Consider the following 17,914-nt stretch of genomic DNA (forward strand, 5'->3'; position numbering starts at 1 on the left):
CTCTTTCCTAGCTCTTTTACTTGAGAAAGATTTAGAATAGTATTTTTCTTTATAACTTCCCTTTGGGGGACTGTGATGGTCAGCTTCCCTGTGGATTCCTGTCCCTAAGTACTGAAGGAAGAGGAGTGTGAATATTGCTGTTTTCCTCTTTAATTTCTTTCTTTTTCTACCTTTCTTTCTCCTGGCTCCTTTAAAGAATACTTAAATTCAGTAGAGGCTGGCTTGGCCAAGAGGAAATCGCTTGGTTTGTGTTTCTCACCATTTTTTTAATGGTTCATTAAAACCCAAGGTGTAAGAGCCATGGTTGATACAAATACAGACCGAGAGTCGTTTACTCTTTGTGTTGTTTGTCTCTCAAGTACCTGATGATCCAGCAGACTCCATTTGTGCGCCGCCAAGTCCGCAAACTTCTGCTCTTCATCTGTGGATCAAAGGAGAAATACCGCCAGCTCCGGGATTTGCACACCCTGGACTCCCATGTGCGTGGGATCAAGAAGCTGCTAGAAGAGCAGGGGATATTCCTCCGGGCAAGTGTGGTTACAGCCAGCTCAGGCTCTGCCTTGCAGTACGACACACTCATCAGCCTGGTACGAGGGCTGGGTGCTGGTAGGGCAGGGCAAGGGCATGTGGCGAGGCTCATCCAAGTGGGTACTGGGCTAGGACAGCATGGGGCTTGTAACTGTTTAGAGAATGTCATGGTTAGGATTGAGGTCAGGGTAAATCCATAACGGCTGACGGAGCGCTGTACCATGTGTAGTGGGCTTCAGAGTGTGGGATTTCCCCCTCAGCACTCCCACCCCGCCTGGCAGGTGGGGTGGCTTGAGCTTCTTACCAGTGCCATTTGCTCATATCACAGAGAGGACCAACCTATTTGTACACCTTTGAGTTTTTGCCCCTGAATACTAAAATGGTTCAAGGTTGGAGTATAAAAATGTATTACTGCCCAAAAAGAAATTATTTGGACTTAGGGGAATAAATTGAATATTTTGCATGTGAGCAATCTGGAAAGAACATGTTTAACATTAATGACACCTAGCTTGCTCATGTAGTGTCCTTGCTATTGTGTTTGTAGCAAGAAAAGTAAACTGGATTGTAGTTTCTCAAGCCATGGTCTACCTTTGTGCCACCTTATTGAGTAGACTGAAGGTTCCCTGAAAACAAAGGGCCTCGGTTGGGGAAGAAGAACAAAGGCAGGCTCAGTAAGAGCTGCAGTAGTATGTGTACCTTGGTTCCAGGTTCACCAGACATCCCAGCGAGCACCTGCCTTGCACAGAAGGTCATGTTCAGATTGCAAACCATGACCATTCCTGGCAGCAGTTGTGGTGCTTGTTGGGCTCCTTGGTGGAATTACTCATTTCCCACGGTTGGTTCCCGTTTCAGATGGAGCATCTGAAAGCCTGTGCAGAAATTGCTGCCCAGCGAACCATCAACTGGCAGAAATTCTGCATCAAAGATGACTGTAAGCAATGCTGCTCCTTTTGGTTGCTGTCATTTATTCATCTATTCATTCATTCCTTCAGGAACTATCTACTGAGGCACATTATGTGCTAAGCACTGAAGTGGACCCTGGGGGGCTGGGGAACCTGGGGCCTCAAGGCCACATGTGGCCCTCCAGATCCCCAGGTGTAGCCCCTCCACCAAATCCAGTCCTTTATTGAAAGGATTTGTTCTGTAAGATTGGGATTCAGTCAAAAGGCCACATTCAAGGATCTAGAAGGCCACATGTGGCCCCAAGGCCAGAGGTTTCCCCACCCCAGCTAGCAAAGAAGATAAGTAAAAATTTTGAAGAGTGATGAGGGCTGATAGTTAAAATTTGGGGTCCCATAGAAGCACCAAGTGGAGGAGCATGTGGCCTCTAGGTTGTGGCAGTAAAGCTCAAGAGAAGTAGGTGGCGTCTAGAGAATCCCTTATTCAAAGGAGTGGGGGCCAGATCCAGTCTGTCTGTAGTTGTTATAACGCTTTTCAGAGATTTCCTCGGAGGCTGTAACTTCTCTGCAATGTCCAGCAGAGAAAACTTGGACAAGAAAGCTGGTGGGAATAGGGCGGTCTCAGCTGTATGGAGAAGTTGCTCCTGGTCTTGTAAGTCTAGTTGAGGTCATCTCAGAGCTGAGCTGCGTCTCGTCTGCTTACAGCCGTCCTGTACTTCCTCCTCCAAGTCAGTTTCCTCGTGGACGAGGGCGTGTCTCCGGTGCTGCTGCAGCTGCTGTCCTGCGCGCTGTGCGGCAGCAAGGTGCTCGCTGCGCTGGCGGCCTCTGCAGGATCCTCCAGTGCTGCTTCCTCGGCCCCCGTGGCTGCCGGTTCCGGACAAGCCACAGCACAGTCCAAGTCTTCCACTAAAAAGAGCAAGAAAGAGGAAAAGGAAAAGGAGAAAGATGGTGAGGGTCACCCTCTTGTCTTGGTAACCACGGTGATGTGTTTAAATTTCTCTTGGAGCACATGGTTTATTCTGTTCTTCTGAAAGGTCTTTATCTTGATTTACAGAGGACCTAAAACCCAAATGCTCTCTGGTGTCTACTTTTTGTCTCATTTTCAGTTATATTGAAGTGACACCTTAAACAATGTCAGTTCTCATGCCAAGTGACAGTAATAGGAAGGGTTAAAGTGCACTGAACATTGTTAGTAGGCCGTGTTTCTTATTCTGTGAAATAATAGCACCTACTCTGTGGAGTGCTTGTCAGAGTTAAGTAAACAGGTAAATACTCTACGAATATTAGCTCTCTTAGCTGACCCCACCATCAGCTTCATTGCTTTCTATGTCCCTTGAAGACCTGAGATAGGTGACCAGGGTGAGAGCAATGGTGGCAGTTCACATTCTTCCAGTGAATGCTCTGACGTCTCTGTGTAGGCCTATGGTAGTGTAGACAGTTGGAGACAGCAAACTTTTGAAAGGAAATTCCTTCTCCAGTATAACTGTATTTGTTCAGTGCCAGGCTTATGTAAACACTTCATCCTGTGCTTTCTTTGGTGACATTATTGTATGTCTCATTTGGAAGACAGCTATGCTCACCACTATACTATCACTGCTGCACGTATGTCTGGTTTAGGGCTGACCTATTCGTCCCCCAGTAAACAACTGAAAATTGTCTTGCAAAATATAACCATTTAAGTAGAAACTTTTAGAAATGGATAGAATTCCCTCCCTCTCCATCTGGTAGCCTAGGCCTTAGGACAGTGGAGGACTTCTTCCTACTCCTCAGCCCTCAGTCCTGCCCTGATCTCGCAGGTGAGAGCTCAGGCAGCCAAGAGGACCAGCTGTGCACAGCTCTGGTGAACCAGCTGAACAAATTTGCTGATAAGGAAACCCTGATCCAGTTTCTGCGGTGCTTCCTGTTAGAGTCCAATTCTTCCTCAGTGCGTTGGCAGGCTCACTGCCTGACGCTGCACATCTACAGGTAGGGCCAGGGTTTGGTTGGCAGATCTGCGTGGGTCTGGGACCGGGGTGCATGACGTAGTTCTCTTTTGGTTTTACGTTATATACTCATGGTCACAGTGTCAGTGTTTACACCAGCCTGAATCCTCTTGAGTATTAGAGATTTCTTCGTTGCTCTAGCTGCTATTTAGCCATTAAACTGATGTCAGGCAAGAGATGATATGTTTTCCACTCAGAAGGCTATGTTTAGGAGTTTGTAAAGTGACCAGGCTTGACTCTTTAGGCTAAGAAAGCTGAGTTTCTGCTCTGGGGTAACGTGTGATGGGAACAGACTACCTCCTGAAGATAGCAGATGACTGTGCTGCATCTGTTGGGATTGATTGTCAAAGGAGCAACCAAACCATTCAAACTTAACCTGTAGTTGTAGGGAAATAGATACATCTACAAAAGCAACATATAGGTCTTGATGATAAATAAAGGAGTTTCAGGGTTCTCTGCTGCTTGGTAATGTGAGCTGTCGTTTATCTATAGAAACTCCAGCAAATCTCAACAGGAGCTCCTACTAGATCTGATGTGGTCCATATGGCCAGAACTCCCAGCCTACGGTCGTAAGGCTGCCCAATTTGTGGACCTACTAGGATATTTCTCTTTGAAAACTCCACAAACGGAGAAGAAGGTAACAATTGATTTATGGTTAGAGAAGCTAACTTGCCATATTTAACTTTTTGTCTCACAAGTTAAGAGCATTATGACCAACCTAGATACTGGTCCATATATGAAATCTCTTAAATATATCTAGTTTTGCATTTCTTGGTAAGCACAGGTACAATCTGAATTGTACTTGTTTGCTGGTATTTATCATCTAGATATATGTAGATAATAAAAGTAGGTCAAACAGGGAAAGAAGTTGCAATTCATTGAGGTCCCTTGGAAAAGAACGTGCTCTTGGTTTTACTGGTAGCCCTGATTATATATCAGAAAATGTTCCTGCAATCATTGATGGCTCATGCCTGCAATCCCAGCCACTTGGGTGGCTGAGGTGGGAGAATCACTTGAGGCTAGGAGTTAGAGACCAGCCTGGGCAATATAGCAAGACCCCATCTTGAAAAAATGGAAGAAAAATTTAGCCACGTGTGGTGGCACACACCTGTAGTCCTACCTACTTGGTGGAAGGCTGAGGTGGGAGGATTATTTGAGCCCAGGAGTTCAAGGATGCAGTGAACTATGATTGTGCCACTGCATTCTGGCTTGGGCAACAGAGTGAGACCCTGTCTCTAACAAAAGGAAGAAAATGTTTCTGTAATTAGATAACCATTTCGTGGCTTCTCTGTAAGGATAAAAATGGTTTTCCTCCACAAGGTGTGAAAAGGGTACCTATCACTAAGATTGTGAAAAATTCTAAAGGAGATGGAATCTGTTAAATGATTAGGAATTAGGCCCAGCTTTGTATAATTCTGAATGGGGACTGAGAAGTCTGGTACTTCTAGGGCAGTCTTCAGCTAGAAAGCAGAAGACAAAAGTCTTTTCCATAAGACTTTCCCATGGGCTTTAACTATATTTCTTTACTGAATTCTGTTTCAGTTGAAGGAGTATTCACAGAAGGCTGTGGAGATTCTGCGGACTCAAAACCATATTCTTACCAACCACCCCAACTCTAACATTTATAAGTGAGCTTTATTTTGCTTTCTACCTATTGGAAGCTCAGTCCACATTCTGAATAGCTATTTGCACATTGATAGGCTTTTACGTATGAATTGATAAGCTCCTGGGAGAACAGTGAACTTGTCTAGTTGATCTAGCAGAACTTGCCAAACCATTGACATACTGTGCATTCATTAGCCACATCCTTCACAAATACTTCGTGGATATTTCTAGCTGTCTATGCTGCATTGGTTCCATGATGGAACTCATACTCGAAAATAACACGTATTTTTGACTTACCCATGGTTTCACAAAAATTGCTTTAAAAAAATGTGAAGGATAATCACAAGCCAAAACATGTGCCTTCTCAATATAAATAAAACAAGGAGTGTCAAAGTGAAATGTCAGAGATACCATAGCTGTCAAACTTAGTACTTAAGGAAATTGGACATTTCTTACTTAATAACCTAATATTAAAAATCTCTCTAGTTTCAAGGTTTTAAGTCTAAATAAGATAAAACAAGTTTACAGAAAACATCTTCCTTTAAAAAAAATTTTTTTTAACGAGGGCATTGGTTAAATTGAGTTTATTATGTCCCTAGTTTAGTAGTGACTGTTCTTTAAAAAAAAACTTTATTGAGGTATAATTTATGTACTACAAAATTTGCCTATTTTAAATGTGTAGTTCAATGATTTTTAGTAAATTTAATTGTAACCCTTGATTCAAATTTTAATGCATTTTAGGATTTTGGTGAAGGATAGCTTTAAGATAGGAAACATCTAAGGTCAATTGGTTGAAATTTCCTTCCTGTGACTTCTAAACTCTATTGGAATTTCTCCTATCTCCTTGTGTTCTCACAAGGTGGGGCTTGTTTTGGGGGGTATTGAGGGGGGGGCTTGTTTTGTCATGGCTCCTTTGTGAAGCTCAGTGCTTCCTACAATGAAAATTTCCTTACGCTAAGACTGGTTTCTTCCTTAGCACTCTGTCTGGCTTGGTGGAGTTTGATGGCTATTACCTGGAGAGTGATCCCTGCCTGGTGTGCAACAATCCAGAAGTGCCGTTTTGTGTAAGTAACATCTTTAACACGGGCAGTTCCGAGATTTCCAGTCCAGTGGGTTTCCTGTTTCTAGAGATGGGTTGTTATCACATAGATGTTCCTCTCCTAACGGTTGGTCACCAGTAGTAGGAATCCTTGTCTGCCACATTTATTACCTTAAATAGAAACCTCATCTATGAATGAACAGTGGGCTACATTGATGAATTTCTAAGAAGGCAGGATGAGTCTTGAACTAATGCCGTGTTTTGTGTACTCTTGTATTTAGTATATCAAGCTGTCTTCTATCAAAGTGGACACGCGATACACCACCACCCAGCAGGTTGTGAAGCTCATTGGCAGTCATACCATCAGCAAAGTGACAGTGAAAATTGGAGATCTGAAACGGACCAAGATGGTGCGGACCATCAACCTGTATTACAACAACCGAACTGTGCAGGCCATCGTGGAGTTGAAAAACAAGTATGGGCTTTTTAGGCTGACGGGGGCAGGGGTGGGGCATGCAGCAGGTTTGTAAAGCTCAACACCAGCTGCTGGTTTTGGCTCCTGGCATGGGGTAAAGCAGCATATCCCTAGAGGCCTAGTATGTCCTTTTAGCTACTTCATTTGTGGGCTGAGGGATGAAAGTGAAACCCCAGTTCCTAAGGATGTTGACAAAAGATTATTTTTAAATTAGTCCAATAGAGCCCTACGGGTCTATGGAAGCTCCATAATAGCCCGCCTAGGGAGGGGAAGCTGCGCGAGGGAACTGCCAGGCTTCTCATTCCCATTTTCACTAGAGCAGTTCTATTCTTATACAAAACCTTCTATATTGGGAAATAGTTGTCATTACTTGGATTAAGACAGCTATGCTCTTGCTCACAGAGCAGGAAGTGTTACTCAGGAAACTTCTCTAGTACACATTCCTTCCATTTCTGTATGGCGCCTTCCCTCTTTGTGTGCTGATGTTGGATCTTCCTCGCCTGGGTACCCAGTGTCCGAATCAGGGTGTGTCTTATATGGGCCAAAAGAGGCACTAGCATGGGTTGTAGTGTTGACTTTCACAGAGACAAATTTCTTTTTATTGAAGTTTCAGACATTGCTGTTGGACAGAGAATATAGGTAGATACTACTTGAGTATTAAAACTTGCAGTGCGGTTCTGCACGCTGAAGTATTGCTATTATTCCAAGAGACATAATAAGGCTAGTGTTCCACATCAACAGATGGCCAGGAGCTCTGCCTAAGGGATGTTTCCTCTTTTTCCTTTGAAAAACAGAGTTTAACATTGGTGACCTGAAAGTAGAAGCTGCCCATTAGGACGACCCATTCCCCTCTAGAGGAGGTGATTTGATTTTCTTTTGTGTTGAGTCAGCACAGTTGCTGGTAGACCATGTGTGTTCAGATCCCAGCTCTACTACTTAGCTCTGTGATCTTGGAAAGGTTACTTAACCGCAATTTCTGTAACCGTAAAATAACATTCCATGTTATTTTAGGTATTAAATGAGTTAGTATGTGTAAAGTGCTAAGAATAGAGCCTAGCACATAGTAAGTACTCAGTAAATATTAGCTCTAGTTGTGTTAATAAAATAACCTCTAAATTATTACATGACTTTAACCTTATGACTTTACTTAGCATTTTGTCTAGACTCTGGTTATGTCCCTCTGCCTCTCTAAAGCCAGCCTAGCTTTGTTTAAGGTTCGGTCATGATGGGACCTCGGTGGCAGTCATCGTTGTATCCCTTGGGATTACAGGCTTCATCGTGGCATGCTTTTGGAGTAATGTCTTCCCTTGATATGCATTTCTGTTGTTTTTTTGGAATTTCAAAAGGTATCATCTATAACAACTTAAAGCACTTGTATGTTCTATCCTTTTTATAGAGACAGGGGAAAATTTTTTTTAAATTAGCTTGCTATTATTTGATAGATTTTTTTTCCCCTTAGCATAACCACTTAATTGCCTTAGAAAAATACACAGGACAGTCTTTCTCTTTGTCTCATCAGACTGTCATCACTGAGGGTTAAATGAGAGGATCTCAGGCCCTCTGTCTCTCTCTGTCTGACACTGTCTCTCCTAGGCCAGCTCGCTGGCACAAAGCCAAGAAGGTTCAGCTGACCCCTGGGCAGACAGAGGTGAAGATCGACCTGCCGTTGCCCATCGTGGCCTCCAACCTGATGATTGAGTTTGCGGACTTCTATGAAAACTACCAGGCCTCCACAGAGACCCTGCAGTGTCCACGCTGTAGTGCCTCAGTCCCTGCCAACCCAGGGGTTTGTGGCAACTGTGGAGAGAACGTGTATCAGTGTCACAAATGCAGGTAAGCCAATGGTCGTTCCCCAAACCAGGGCTGTGCATGTTCCTTGTATTTTTCTGAATTAGTCCCAGTGGGGGCAATTTTAGTGACTGGTGCCCTTATGGTATTTAGAGAATTATGGGTATGTAGAGTGGGTTCAAGAGTAGAGAGGGAGGGTGAAGAGTGTGTGAGTGTGTGTGTGTGTGTGTGTGTGTGAGTGAGAGTGTGTGTGTGTTTGCCCATCTTGTGGCAGGGGTATAGGGCTGTCAGGGAGGTCCTCAAGTTTAGTTCTGGATCTTCCTTTCTTTTTATTTGGTTACTTAAGTCACTGATTTGTTAATGTCCCTTCAGTAGTCCTTGCAATAGTTTCCAGAATATAGATGTGGCACAATCCATCTCCTCAGAGTCACCCCCACCCCACCCACCCTCTGCTGCCACACTGACCCCAACACTTTGGTTCTTCAGATCCATCAACTACGATGAAAAGGATCCCTTTCTCTGCAACGCCTGTGGCTTCTGTAAATACGCTCGCTTCGACTTCATGCTCTATGCCAAGCCTTGCTGTGCAGTGGATCCCATTGAGAATGAGGAAGACCGGAAGAAGGTGAGGCTGGGTCTGGCCTAGACTTAGGGCAGTGGCCTTGATCTGAACTTTGGATAGAGCTGTATAGTGCAGTGCACTTTTCCTTCTAGCCCAAGCCTTCCTCAACTCAGCAGCAGTTTTAGGGCCCAGCTTTTGGGTAGGAGCAAAGAATGGCATAACATATATTGGAACACATGGTTTCAGGATTTCAGAGAGGTGTCAGTTGGTAAAGAAACTAGAGTATCTCAAGAGGCAAATAACTTTGGATTTGGAAAGGCAGAAAGAAGGTGGATGACTTGCCCTGTGTTGTTCACAGACTGCTACGTATTGAGGCCGTTGGCCTTCCCTCAGTATTAGCTTGTCCAGGGGCTAGTTCTCAGCCAGCATAACATGGGGGTTCTGGATATTAAAAGGCATTGCAAAGGGGGGTGGCTTGTTGGGATAATGGAAGGACATTTAGCTTTGAAGTCAGAAGGGCAAAAGTCCTAATTCCAGCTGTGCTTTTTAATACTTGTGTGACCTGGCATAAATTACTTTTCTCAGCCTTGTATATTATTATATGTCATATATATAACATACCCACGTCCTGGGATTATTGTGAAGAACAGAGATAACGTGTGAAACACAGTGCCTATCGTATAGGAAATGTTTCAGTAAATGGTTGGCAATTAGGACTAGACAGGGGAAGTCATCATGCTGAAAAGCCTTCACTCAGGACTCTTTTCCTGTCTAGGCTGTTTCCAACATCAACACTCTTCTGGACAAAGCCGATCGAGTGTATCATCAGCTGATGGGACACCGGCCACAGCTGGAGAACCTGCTCTGCAAAGTTAATGAGGCAGCTCCAGAAAAGCCACAGGTAATCCCAAGCCAGGAGGGATTTAGATTGAGAGCAGGCCTTGGGTCATGATTGGAAGTCTGCCCCTGGGCGAGATCATTTTCGGGCAGAAGTCTGACAACTTACCTCTTGGGGTTGCAGGATGACTCTGGAACAGCAGGGGGCATCAGCTCCACCTCAGCTAGCGTGAATCGCTACATCCTGCAGTTGGCTCAGGAGTACTGTGGAGATTGCAAGAACTCTTTTGATGAACTCTCCAAAATCATCCAGGTAGAGACTTGGGAGCAGCTTTTGAGTGTGTTTTGTCCAAGTTGTCAACGTCGTTTTCAAAGCAGTGCTGTTTCATCAGCCCACAGTTGAGTTGGTAGTGTAGCGCTTGCCCGGTCCAGCTGGAAAGGCGGGCAGGTGGCTGCACCAACAGCATCTCTCCTGCTGTGGTTTTGGGCACTGGTCAGAGAGTTGAGTTCATGCTAGAAAACTGAGAATAACGGAGATGGGAAGACAGCATAGATCTGTTTTTCTTGACCATTAACAGCCCATCTTTTAGTAGAGGGGTTACTGGTTTTAAAAAATTGGGTGCCAAGGCCAGCTGCAGTGGCTCACACCTATAATTCTAGCACTCTGGGAGGCTGAGGCGGGAGGATCGCTTGAGCCCAAGAATTTGAGATTGCAGTGAGCTGTGATGACGCCATTGCATTCTAGCCTGTGTGACAGAGCAAGACTCTGTCTCAAAAAAAAAAAAATTGGTTGCCAAGATTCTGTTCCCTCTTTTTATGATATGCCTTGTTCATATCACAAAGCTAAGGGTGCACCCAGTGCAGTCAACCAGGGTGGGCCATAGGTCAGTTGGAATGTCACACAGACTTCATCTCCATGGATGGGAGGCTGGCCACAGACAGGGGAGCCTCCTACAAGGGGATCCACCAGTTTACCCTGCCAGCTCCCGGAAATTGTGCCATTTTTACTACACGTGCATAAGTTTCTGACCTATGTCTTTGTTACGTGGGAGTTAAGAGCATGAGCCTGCCATCTGAAACTGAGTTTCAACTCTGCCACTTCCTTTGATCAAGCCAACCCCTCCAAGCTTTAGTTTCCTTCACTTTAAAATGGGGATAAAGTTATCAGGAAGATTAAATTATATAATGCATGTACAGTTTTTTCAAAGCAAAGCTGCTAATTTTCCGATTAACATCCTCTTTCTCCTCGTTTTGATAGTTAATTTCTTTTATTTTTGTCTTTTTTTCTTAGAAAGTTTTTGCTTCACGCAAAGAGTTGTTGGAATATGACCTGCAGCAAAGGGAAGCGGCCACCAAATCATCCCGGACCTCTGTGCAGCCCACATTCACTGCCAGCCAGTACCGCGCCCTCTCCGTCCTGGGCTGCGGCCACACCTCCTCCACCAAGTGCTATGGCTGTGCCTCGGCTGTCACAGAACATTGTATCACTCTACTCCGGGCCCTGGCCACCAACCCAGCCCTGAGGCACATCCTTGTCTCCCAGGGCCTTATCCGGGAGCTCTTTGATTACAATCTTCGTCGAGGGGCCGCGGCCATGCGGGAGGAGGTCCGCCAGCTCATGTGCCTCCTAACTCGGTCAGAGCCTGCACTGTGATTAGTGCCTAGTAATTAGGGCCTAGTAATTCCTACTAATGCTGGGGTTGGTGGGAGCAGTGATGCTGGGAGCACTAGAGGGTGCACAAAATTGTGCTTCTGACTGCCCAACAGGTTAGGTAGCTTATAACAGGAGAAATGGCAAGATATCCAGGGTTTGGTGAGCAAACTTGGGAAGAGCGTTGGATCCCAGGTTTCTTTGTAAATGGTATATTTGGCCTGTACTTTGTTGGTGCCTGTGTGGTGTCCCAAAGAAACTGTCTCTGAGTCCTACTGAGGGAGGAGAAAGGAGGGCCTGGGCACTTGGACTTAAGAGAGGCTCACGTGGGCTGGGCACAGTGGCTCACGCCTATAACCCTAGGGCTCTGGGAGGCTGAGGTGGGAGGATCACTTGAGCTCAGGAGTTTGAGACCAGTCTGAACAATAGAGAGACCTCCATCTCTACTAAAAATAGAAAAATAGGCTGGGTGTGGTGTGTGCCTATAGTCCCAGCTACTTGGGTGGCTGAGACAGGAAGATCACTTGAGCCCAGGAGTTGGAGCTTGCAGTGAGCTATGGATGACGCCACTGCACTGTACCCAGGGTGACAGAGTGAGACTCTGTCTCCACCCCCCACCACACACACAAAAGAAAAAGACTCGCATAAAAGAAGCCAGTGCAGTGGAGCAGTGGGGCCTAGGGAGGGAGAGCTTGGACTCTGGATAAGAAAGACCGAGGTTAGTCTCTGATACGTTGTACTACATGCCTTGGACAAACTATTAATTTCTCTGAGCTTATATTTTCCTCATCTGAAAAATACTGATAATAGAAAATACCTTAAAGGTTTGTGGTGAGGATGGATGAAATAATTCAGTAAATAATAACTCAGTTTTTTGAGTACTTAGTATGTACCAGATCCTGCACTCAGAGCTTTATGTGTATTTTTAAGGAGTATGTGGCATAAATTCCAGAGCATGTTAGAGATGCTTGATAAATGTTACTTGCTATGTTATTTATTCACTCGTTTAACAAATATTTATTGAGTATCTGTTGAATGCCAGGCACTGTTCTAGACTCTGGGGAATATGGTAAATGGTAAATGAAATAAAGTTCCTACCCTCATGTGGCTTACATTCTAGCTGGGGATAACTGCAGTAAACACATAATTACACACTATAATGTCAGGAAATAAGATTGTGATGAAAAATCAGGGGTGGCAATCCTGATTGCGAGAGGACTTGGTGTTTTGGATAAGGTGGTCAAGGAGGACTTCTCTGAGAGGGTGATACTTGAGCAAAGACCTGCTTGAAAGAAGGAAACAAGCCATGCCAATGTTTCCGGCAGGGGGCTGCATGCCCAGGAAGCAGCAGGGGGAGAGCTGAGGCAGGCACGTGTCAGGAATGCTGGGAGCAAGGAGGGGGCCCGTGCAGCTGGAGACGAGCATACAGTGGGGAAACGAAGGGGAGGAAGATTAGGTCAGAAGTTGCCAGCGGCCAGGTCCCGTAGGGTCTAGGCCATCGTAAGGACTTTGGGTCCTATTCAAAGTGTGTTGGGAAGCAAAAGAGTGACATGATACAGCTTGGTTTTTGTTAATAATAATATTAGGGACATAGACTGAAATGTGGGGGACTTGTGGGAAATGATGTGAAAGCAGGAGAAGATGAGGAAAGAGTTGTGACCAAGACTGAGAGTGACCTCCCAGGTTTGGGAGACTGACACACCATGGAGCACCTGGTGGCTCTGCAGGCTGGGACGTGGCGCCCCTAAGTTGGTGTTGCTCTTCCCTCAGTTAGTGTCTGTTCCCAGTCAAGGGGGCTGTGACATGCCTCTTTTTATTACAGACCAGGATTTTGTGAGGCTAAAGCTATATTCTTGCCCTGGGGAAGGGAATAGAATATTTCGGGCCAGATAGCCCTAGGCATTGGTTTCATTTTTTCTGGGCTCCTTCAGGCAGAAGGAGGGTCATACCAATTGCGAATAACGCGGCTCCGTTTCTGTGCCTCTCTAGAGACAATCCAGAAGCCACCCAGCAAATGAACGACCTGATTATCGGCAAAGTCTCCACAGCCCTGAAGGGCCACTGGGCCAACCCCGATCTGGTGAGCTGGCCTAGCTGTCCTCTCTGACTTCTCCCTCAGGTTCCTTGTGTGTCCCTTGGTGTCCCCCGCACCTGCTTTCCCCCTGGCCTCGTGTGGTGGTGACTGGGGAGGGAAGGTACAGCACACTGCAGAGCTTATGTCGCAGGGTGGCTTTCCCAGGAGAGAGCCTGGGGCACAAGGGGCTCCATCTCTCTCTTGTCTGTCTGATGGAGCCACCTGTGACCAGACATTTTAGTTCGAGTCCTTGAATCAGAGCTTGGGCCTAACCTCAATTCTGGGACTGACCCTTCAGTCACTTCTCTACTCATGGCTCTTCCTGTTGGCCTTCTAGGCAAGTAGCCTTCAGTACGAAATGCTGTTGCTGACAGATTCTATCTCAAAGGAGGACAGCTGCTGGGAGCTCCGGTTACGCTGTGGTGAGTTAGGGGCATTTCAGAAAGGAAAGGGTCCCAAGGTGTAGTCCTGGGACCAGAGGGGGACAGGGGGAGGGAAACCCACTCCTGGGCAGCCTCTGCCAGAGCGGGTGTGGTGTGTTTACGTTTGTGACTCTGCCTTTCCTGACCGTCCCTAGCTCTCAGCCTTTTCCTCATGGCTGTGAACATTAAGACTCCCGTGGTTGTTGAGAACATTACCCTCATGTGCCTGCGGATCTTGCAGAAGCTGATTAAACCACCTGCTCCAACCAGCAAGAAGAACAAGGTACTGGGCCGAGCAGGGAAGTCTAAGATTCCCTGGCCAGCACTGTGCCCTGCCTCCTCAAGGCCTCTGCCCTACCTGGAACTCACCTGACCTGGATGGGCACCAGTGCTGCCTTTGCCCTTAGTTCAGCAGAGATGGGTTGGGTTTTTTGAGAAGGAAGTTTAGAGTGATATAAACATGAAAATACAAAGCATAGAGCAAAGTGGTTAACTGTAAAGGACTACCTCTTTCCCTCTTTCTCTAGTCACATCAGATGATTTGCAGCTTCCAGAAAGTGTTGTGTTCTTTCTTACCCTTGTGCCTTTGCACATGCAGTGTGGTGCAGTGGTGGAACTCCTAGGCTCTAAAGCAGACTGAGTTCAAGTCCCAGTTCTTCCATTTACTAGCATTGTGACCGTGGGCAAGTGACCTATGTTCCTCAGTTTTCCTATCTATACAATGTGAATACAGTCTCCACCTTGTAGCACTGTGAAAAATAAATGACTTAATGCAGATCAAGTGCTCAGGACAGTGTCTGCATAAGTTAGTCCTTAATAAATATTAGCTGTCGCTGTGGGCTGTTTTCTCTGCCTAGAATGTTCTCTTTCACTTTGTCAGCTGCTCCTTAGAATATCCTCTCCTCTACTAGAGTAGCCATGAGCTCCTTGATGCACATCAATCCTCCTGATCTTGCCTTTGCACATTGCCCCTGGGGGTGCCAGTGCCATTCTGGTGGAGCTGTGGCTCAGGTGTGCTCTTGGGCTCTCTTTCTGCTCACCTCCCCCAGGATGTCCCTGTTGAGGCCCTCACCACAGTGAAGCCATACTGCAATGAGATCCATGCCCAGGCTCAGCTGTGGCTCAAGAGAGATCCCAAGGCATCCTATGAAGCCTGGAAGAAGTGTCTTCCTATCAGAGGTGTGTCTGACTCTTCAAGACGTGGGGAACCAGTCACTCCTGCCTCTGTCCTGACAGCCCCCCTTTCTATAATTCTCTTTTACTTACCTATGGCTGCAATCCTTGGCCTTTCAGGGCTAGATGGCAATGGGAAATCTCCCAGCAAATCAGAGCTCCGCCATCTCTATTTGACCGAGAAGTACGTGTGGAGGTGGAAACAGTTCCTGAGTCGTCGAGGGAAGAGGACCTCTCCCTTGGATCTCAAACTGGGACATAACAATTGGCTGCGGCAAGTGAGTGGCCATCTCCTGGGCCCCTGGCCTCATGTCTGCTCTGCCTTCTCTTCTTTCTCTTTGCTACTCTTGTTTCCTTTCAAATAGGAAATGGGTGGAAGTTCTTGGTTCCAGCCACTGGCATGGTGGACTGGCCAAAACAGAACTTCCTTTGCCTGACTTGTCAAGCTCATTGTGCTTTCTGCTTTCCTCCCTGCCCACGTCAGTTTCCTTTTCTCCTCCCATCTTTTGTATGTTCTGCTGTCCTTCCCTCCCTCCCTCTTTCTAGCTAATGCTTTAAAGGACTGAAGTAATTACATGTTAGAGAATCTATTTATCTGTTGATATATAAAATATGAAATACATGGTTTACATTAAATGAAAGTATTCAGTATGTAAGTGTCTACCCAAAAGAACTCTCAGTCTTTGCTAATTATTAAGGAAAAATCCTTGCTTGTTTTTTTTCCTAAATTACTTGATGGAGAAATCTCCATGAAGAAGAAAGCCTCCTTAGCAGCCTCTTGCCCAGTCTACAACAGTTGGATCTTGTGTTAGCTGGTGATTTTTACCTTAAACCTTTTCCTCGAGAGGTTCCCAGAGGATTTCTCCTGGATGGGTGGCAGCGACTGCCCTGCTGGGGGGCCTGGTGAGACAGTGTGTCATCTGAGCCCAGGGCCTCTCCTGTCCCGTCCCGCAGGTACTCTTTACGCCAGCAACGCAGGCTGCACGGCAGGCAGCCTGTACCATCGTGGAAGCTCTTGCCACCATTCCCAGCCGCAAGCAGCAGGTCCTCGACCTCCTCACCAGGTACCATTTGGGGGTGGGCTGGGGAGAGTGGTTAGACTTCTCTAGAACCTTTCTCTCTTTCCTGGGGGAATCCATATCAGGGCAATGAGAAGCACACCTGTGTGGTCCATAACCGTCTCATTCCATGTAGAAGACCATAGAAACAGCAAAGTGTTAAAAAGCTGAGTTTTGGTGGTAGTAGTAACAGCAGTAGCAGTTAACATTTATTGAGATCTTAGGGGCACATAAATACTGAGCATGCATTTTTTAAATCCTCATAGCAATAAACACCAAAATATGAATGCTTAAAACCTGTGGCATTCATTTCCTGTGGTGTGCTCTGAATTCTTCCCAGGTATGGGAAATTCTGAAAGTTTGGGGTTTTCTTAGATGCCCTCCCTCTACCCTCTAGAAGAAAGAGGGAGAGACAGACAGCAGAAAATAGGAAAGATGGAAGGAGAAAGGGGAGCTCTTGGAGCTGTCAGAACTGTTAGCGTTCTCGAACAGTGAGCGCCCTGTCCCTCTTGATGGCAGTTACCTGGATGAGCTGAGCGTAGCTGGGGAGTGTGCAGCCGAGTACTTGGCTCTCTACCAGAAGCTCATCACTTCCGCACACTGGAAAGTCTACCTGGCGGCTCGGGGAGTCCTGCCCTACGTGGGCAACCTCATCACCAAGGTATCCTGCCCTACTGCCCAGGAGAGCCCCCTTCCCCCAATTCTCCTTTCATTGTACTCTGATATAAACTTTGCCATGTTCTTTTTTGCTTAGAAGCAATATTTATTGAAAACATTATTTTTATGACTTTATTGTATCTATCATATGGCTGTAGCAATCTATTTGGGGTATTTAGGCTGTTTCCAATTTTTAAGTAAACCCCGAACAGCGCTGCAAGTGTCCGTGGCTTCCTGGAAAGGAGTTCTGCAGGGGTTAGACTGAGAAGATGTGACTAATGAATGTCTGGTTGGTGCTACAAGCTCCTGGGACAGTGGTGGAGGTAACTGGTATCAGTGGCAGTGCTGTCACACTGACTACTTGTCATCCCGCATAGGAAATAGCCCGTTTGCTGGCCCTGGAGGAGGCCACCCTGAGCACTGATCTGCAGCAGGGCTACGCCCTTAAAAGTCTCACAGGTAGGGAGAGCCATCTGGCCCTTCCTTTAGGGCATCCTGGGTATGTTTCAAGGACTCACCCTTCGTTCCTCCGGTGCCGTGGTTGACTCTTCCCTCTCATTGACCATGGCACAGATTTAAGTTCTGCATGTTTCTCCTCGTTGACGGGTTTACGTTTCGAACTCCTATTCAGCTATTGACCAGTTCAGCTCATCAAGCACCTCCCTTGTCCCCTACACACAGATTTTCCCTGCTTTTTGAGTTGCTCATAATCGTTTGAAGGTACAGACCTTCCTTGCTTATATTCTCATGCAGAGCTCTCGCAGCAACTTTTTCCTGTCCCCACAGGCCTTCTCTCCTCCTTTGTTGAGGTGGAATCCATCAAAAGACATTTTAAAAGTCGCTTGGTCGGTACTGTGCTAAATGGATATCTGTGCTTGCGAAAGCTGGTGGTGCAGAGGACCAAGCTGATCGATGAGACGCAGGACATGCTGCTGGAGATGCTGGAGGACATGACCACAGGTAGCGCTGCCCAGCGGCCTGGAGCCCGACACTCACCTGTTCCTTCTGGGACTGGCCAGGCGCGTTGGTCTGATCACCCCCAGTTCCTCAGAGCCACGGGAGGGTGGCGCATGTCTCCCCACATTCAAGGAGAGAGACCCATCTCTCTAGTGTTGCTCTTGGAATTTAAATTCTAGAGCTGAGCTCAGTCAATTTGGACTTTTC

General features: G+C 46.3%; 1 protein-coding gene across 1 annotated transcript in view; it reads left to right on the forward strand.

Moving 5' to 3' along the window:
* Positions 1 to 17,914, forward strand: part of UBR4 (ubiquitin protein ligase E3 component n-recognin 4) — a 127,290-nt gene that overhangs the window by 81,039 nt on the left and 28,337 nt on the right. The window contains exons 66-87 of the mRNA XM_012656940.1: positions 360 to 587; positions 1,381 to 1,459; positions 2,133 to 2,375; positions 3,224 to 3,392; positions 3,902 to 4,046; positions 4,952 to 5,037; positions 5,991 to 6,078; positions 6,335 to 6,528; positions 8,122 to 8,361; positions 8,803 to 8,941; positions 9,654 to 9,779; positions 9,900 to 10,028; positions 11,007 to 11,350; positions 13,356 to 13,446; positions 13,778 to 13,862; positions 14,018 to 14,145; positions 14,912 to 15,041; positions 15,156 to 15,313; positions 15,990 to 16,099; positions 16,613 to 16,754; positions 17,128 to 17,209; positions 17,537 to 17,710. Coding sequence (XP_012512394.1) covers positions 360 to 587; positions 1,381 to 1,459; positions 2,133 to 2,375; positions 3,224 to 3,392; positions 3,902 to 4,046; positions 4,952 to 5,037; positions 5,991 to 6,078; positions 6,335 to 6,528; positions 8,122 to 8,361; positions 8,803 to 8,941; positions 9,654 to 9,779; positions 9,900 to 10,028; positions 11,007 to 11,350; positions 13,356 to 13,446; positions 13,778 to 13,862; positions 14,018 to 14,145; positions 14,912 to 15,041; positions 15,156 to 15,313; positions 15,990 to 16,099; positions 16,613 to 16,754; positions 17,128 to 17,209; positions 17,537 to 17,710 — 3,310 coding nt within the window. The remainder of the gene's footprint in view (positions 1 to 359; positions 588 to 1,380; positions 1,460 to 2,132; positions 2,376 to 3,223; positions 3,393 to 3,901; positions 4,047 to 4,951; positions 5,038 to 5,990; positions 6,079 to 6,334; positions 6,529 to 8,121; positions 8,362 to 8,802; positions 8,942 to 9,653; positions 9,780 to 9,899; positions 10,029 to 11,006; positions 11,351 to 13,355; positions 13,447 to 13,777; positions 13,863 to 14,017; positions 14,146 to 14,911; positions 15,042 to 15,155; positions 15,314 to 15,989; positions 16,100 to 16,612; positions 16,755 to 17,127; positions 17,210 to 17,536; positions 17,711 to 17,914) is intronic.

Source organism: Propithecus coquereli, unplaced genomic scaffold (assembly GCF_000956105.1).
Source record: "Propithecus coquereli isolate 6110/MARCELLA unplaced genomic scaffold, Pcoq_1.0 Scaffold528, whole genome shotgun sequence".
Lineage (NCBI taxonomy): Eukaryota > Metazoa > Chordata > Mammalia > Primates > Indriidae > Propithecus > Propithecus coquereli.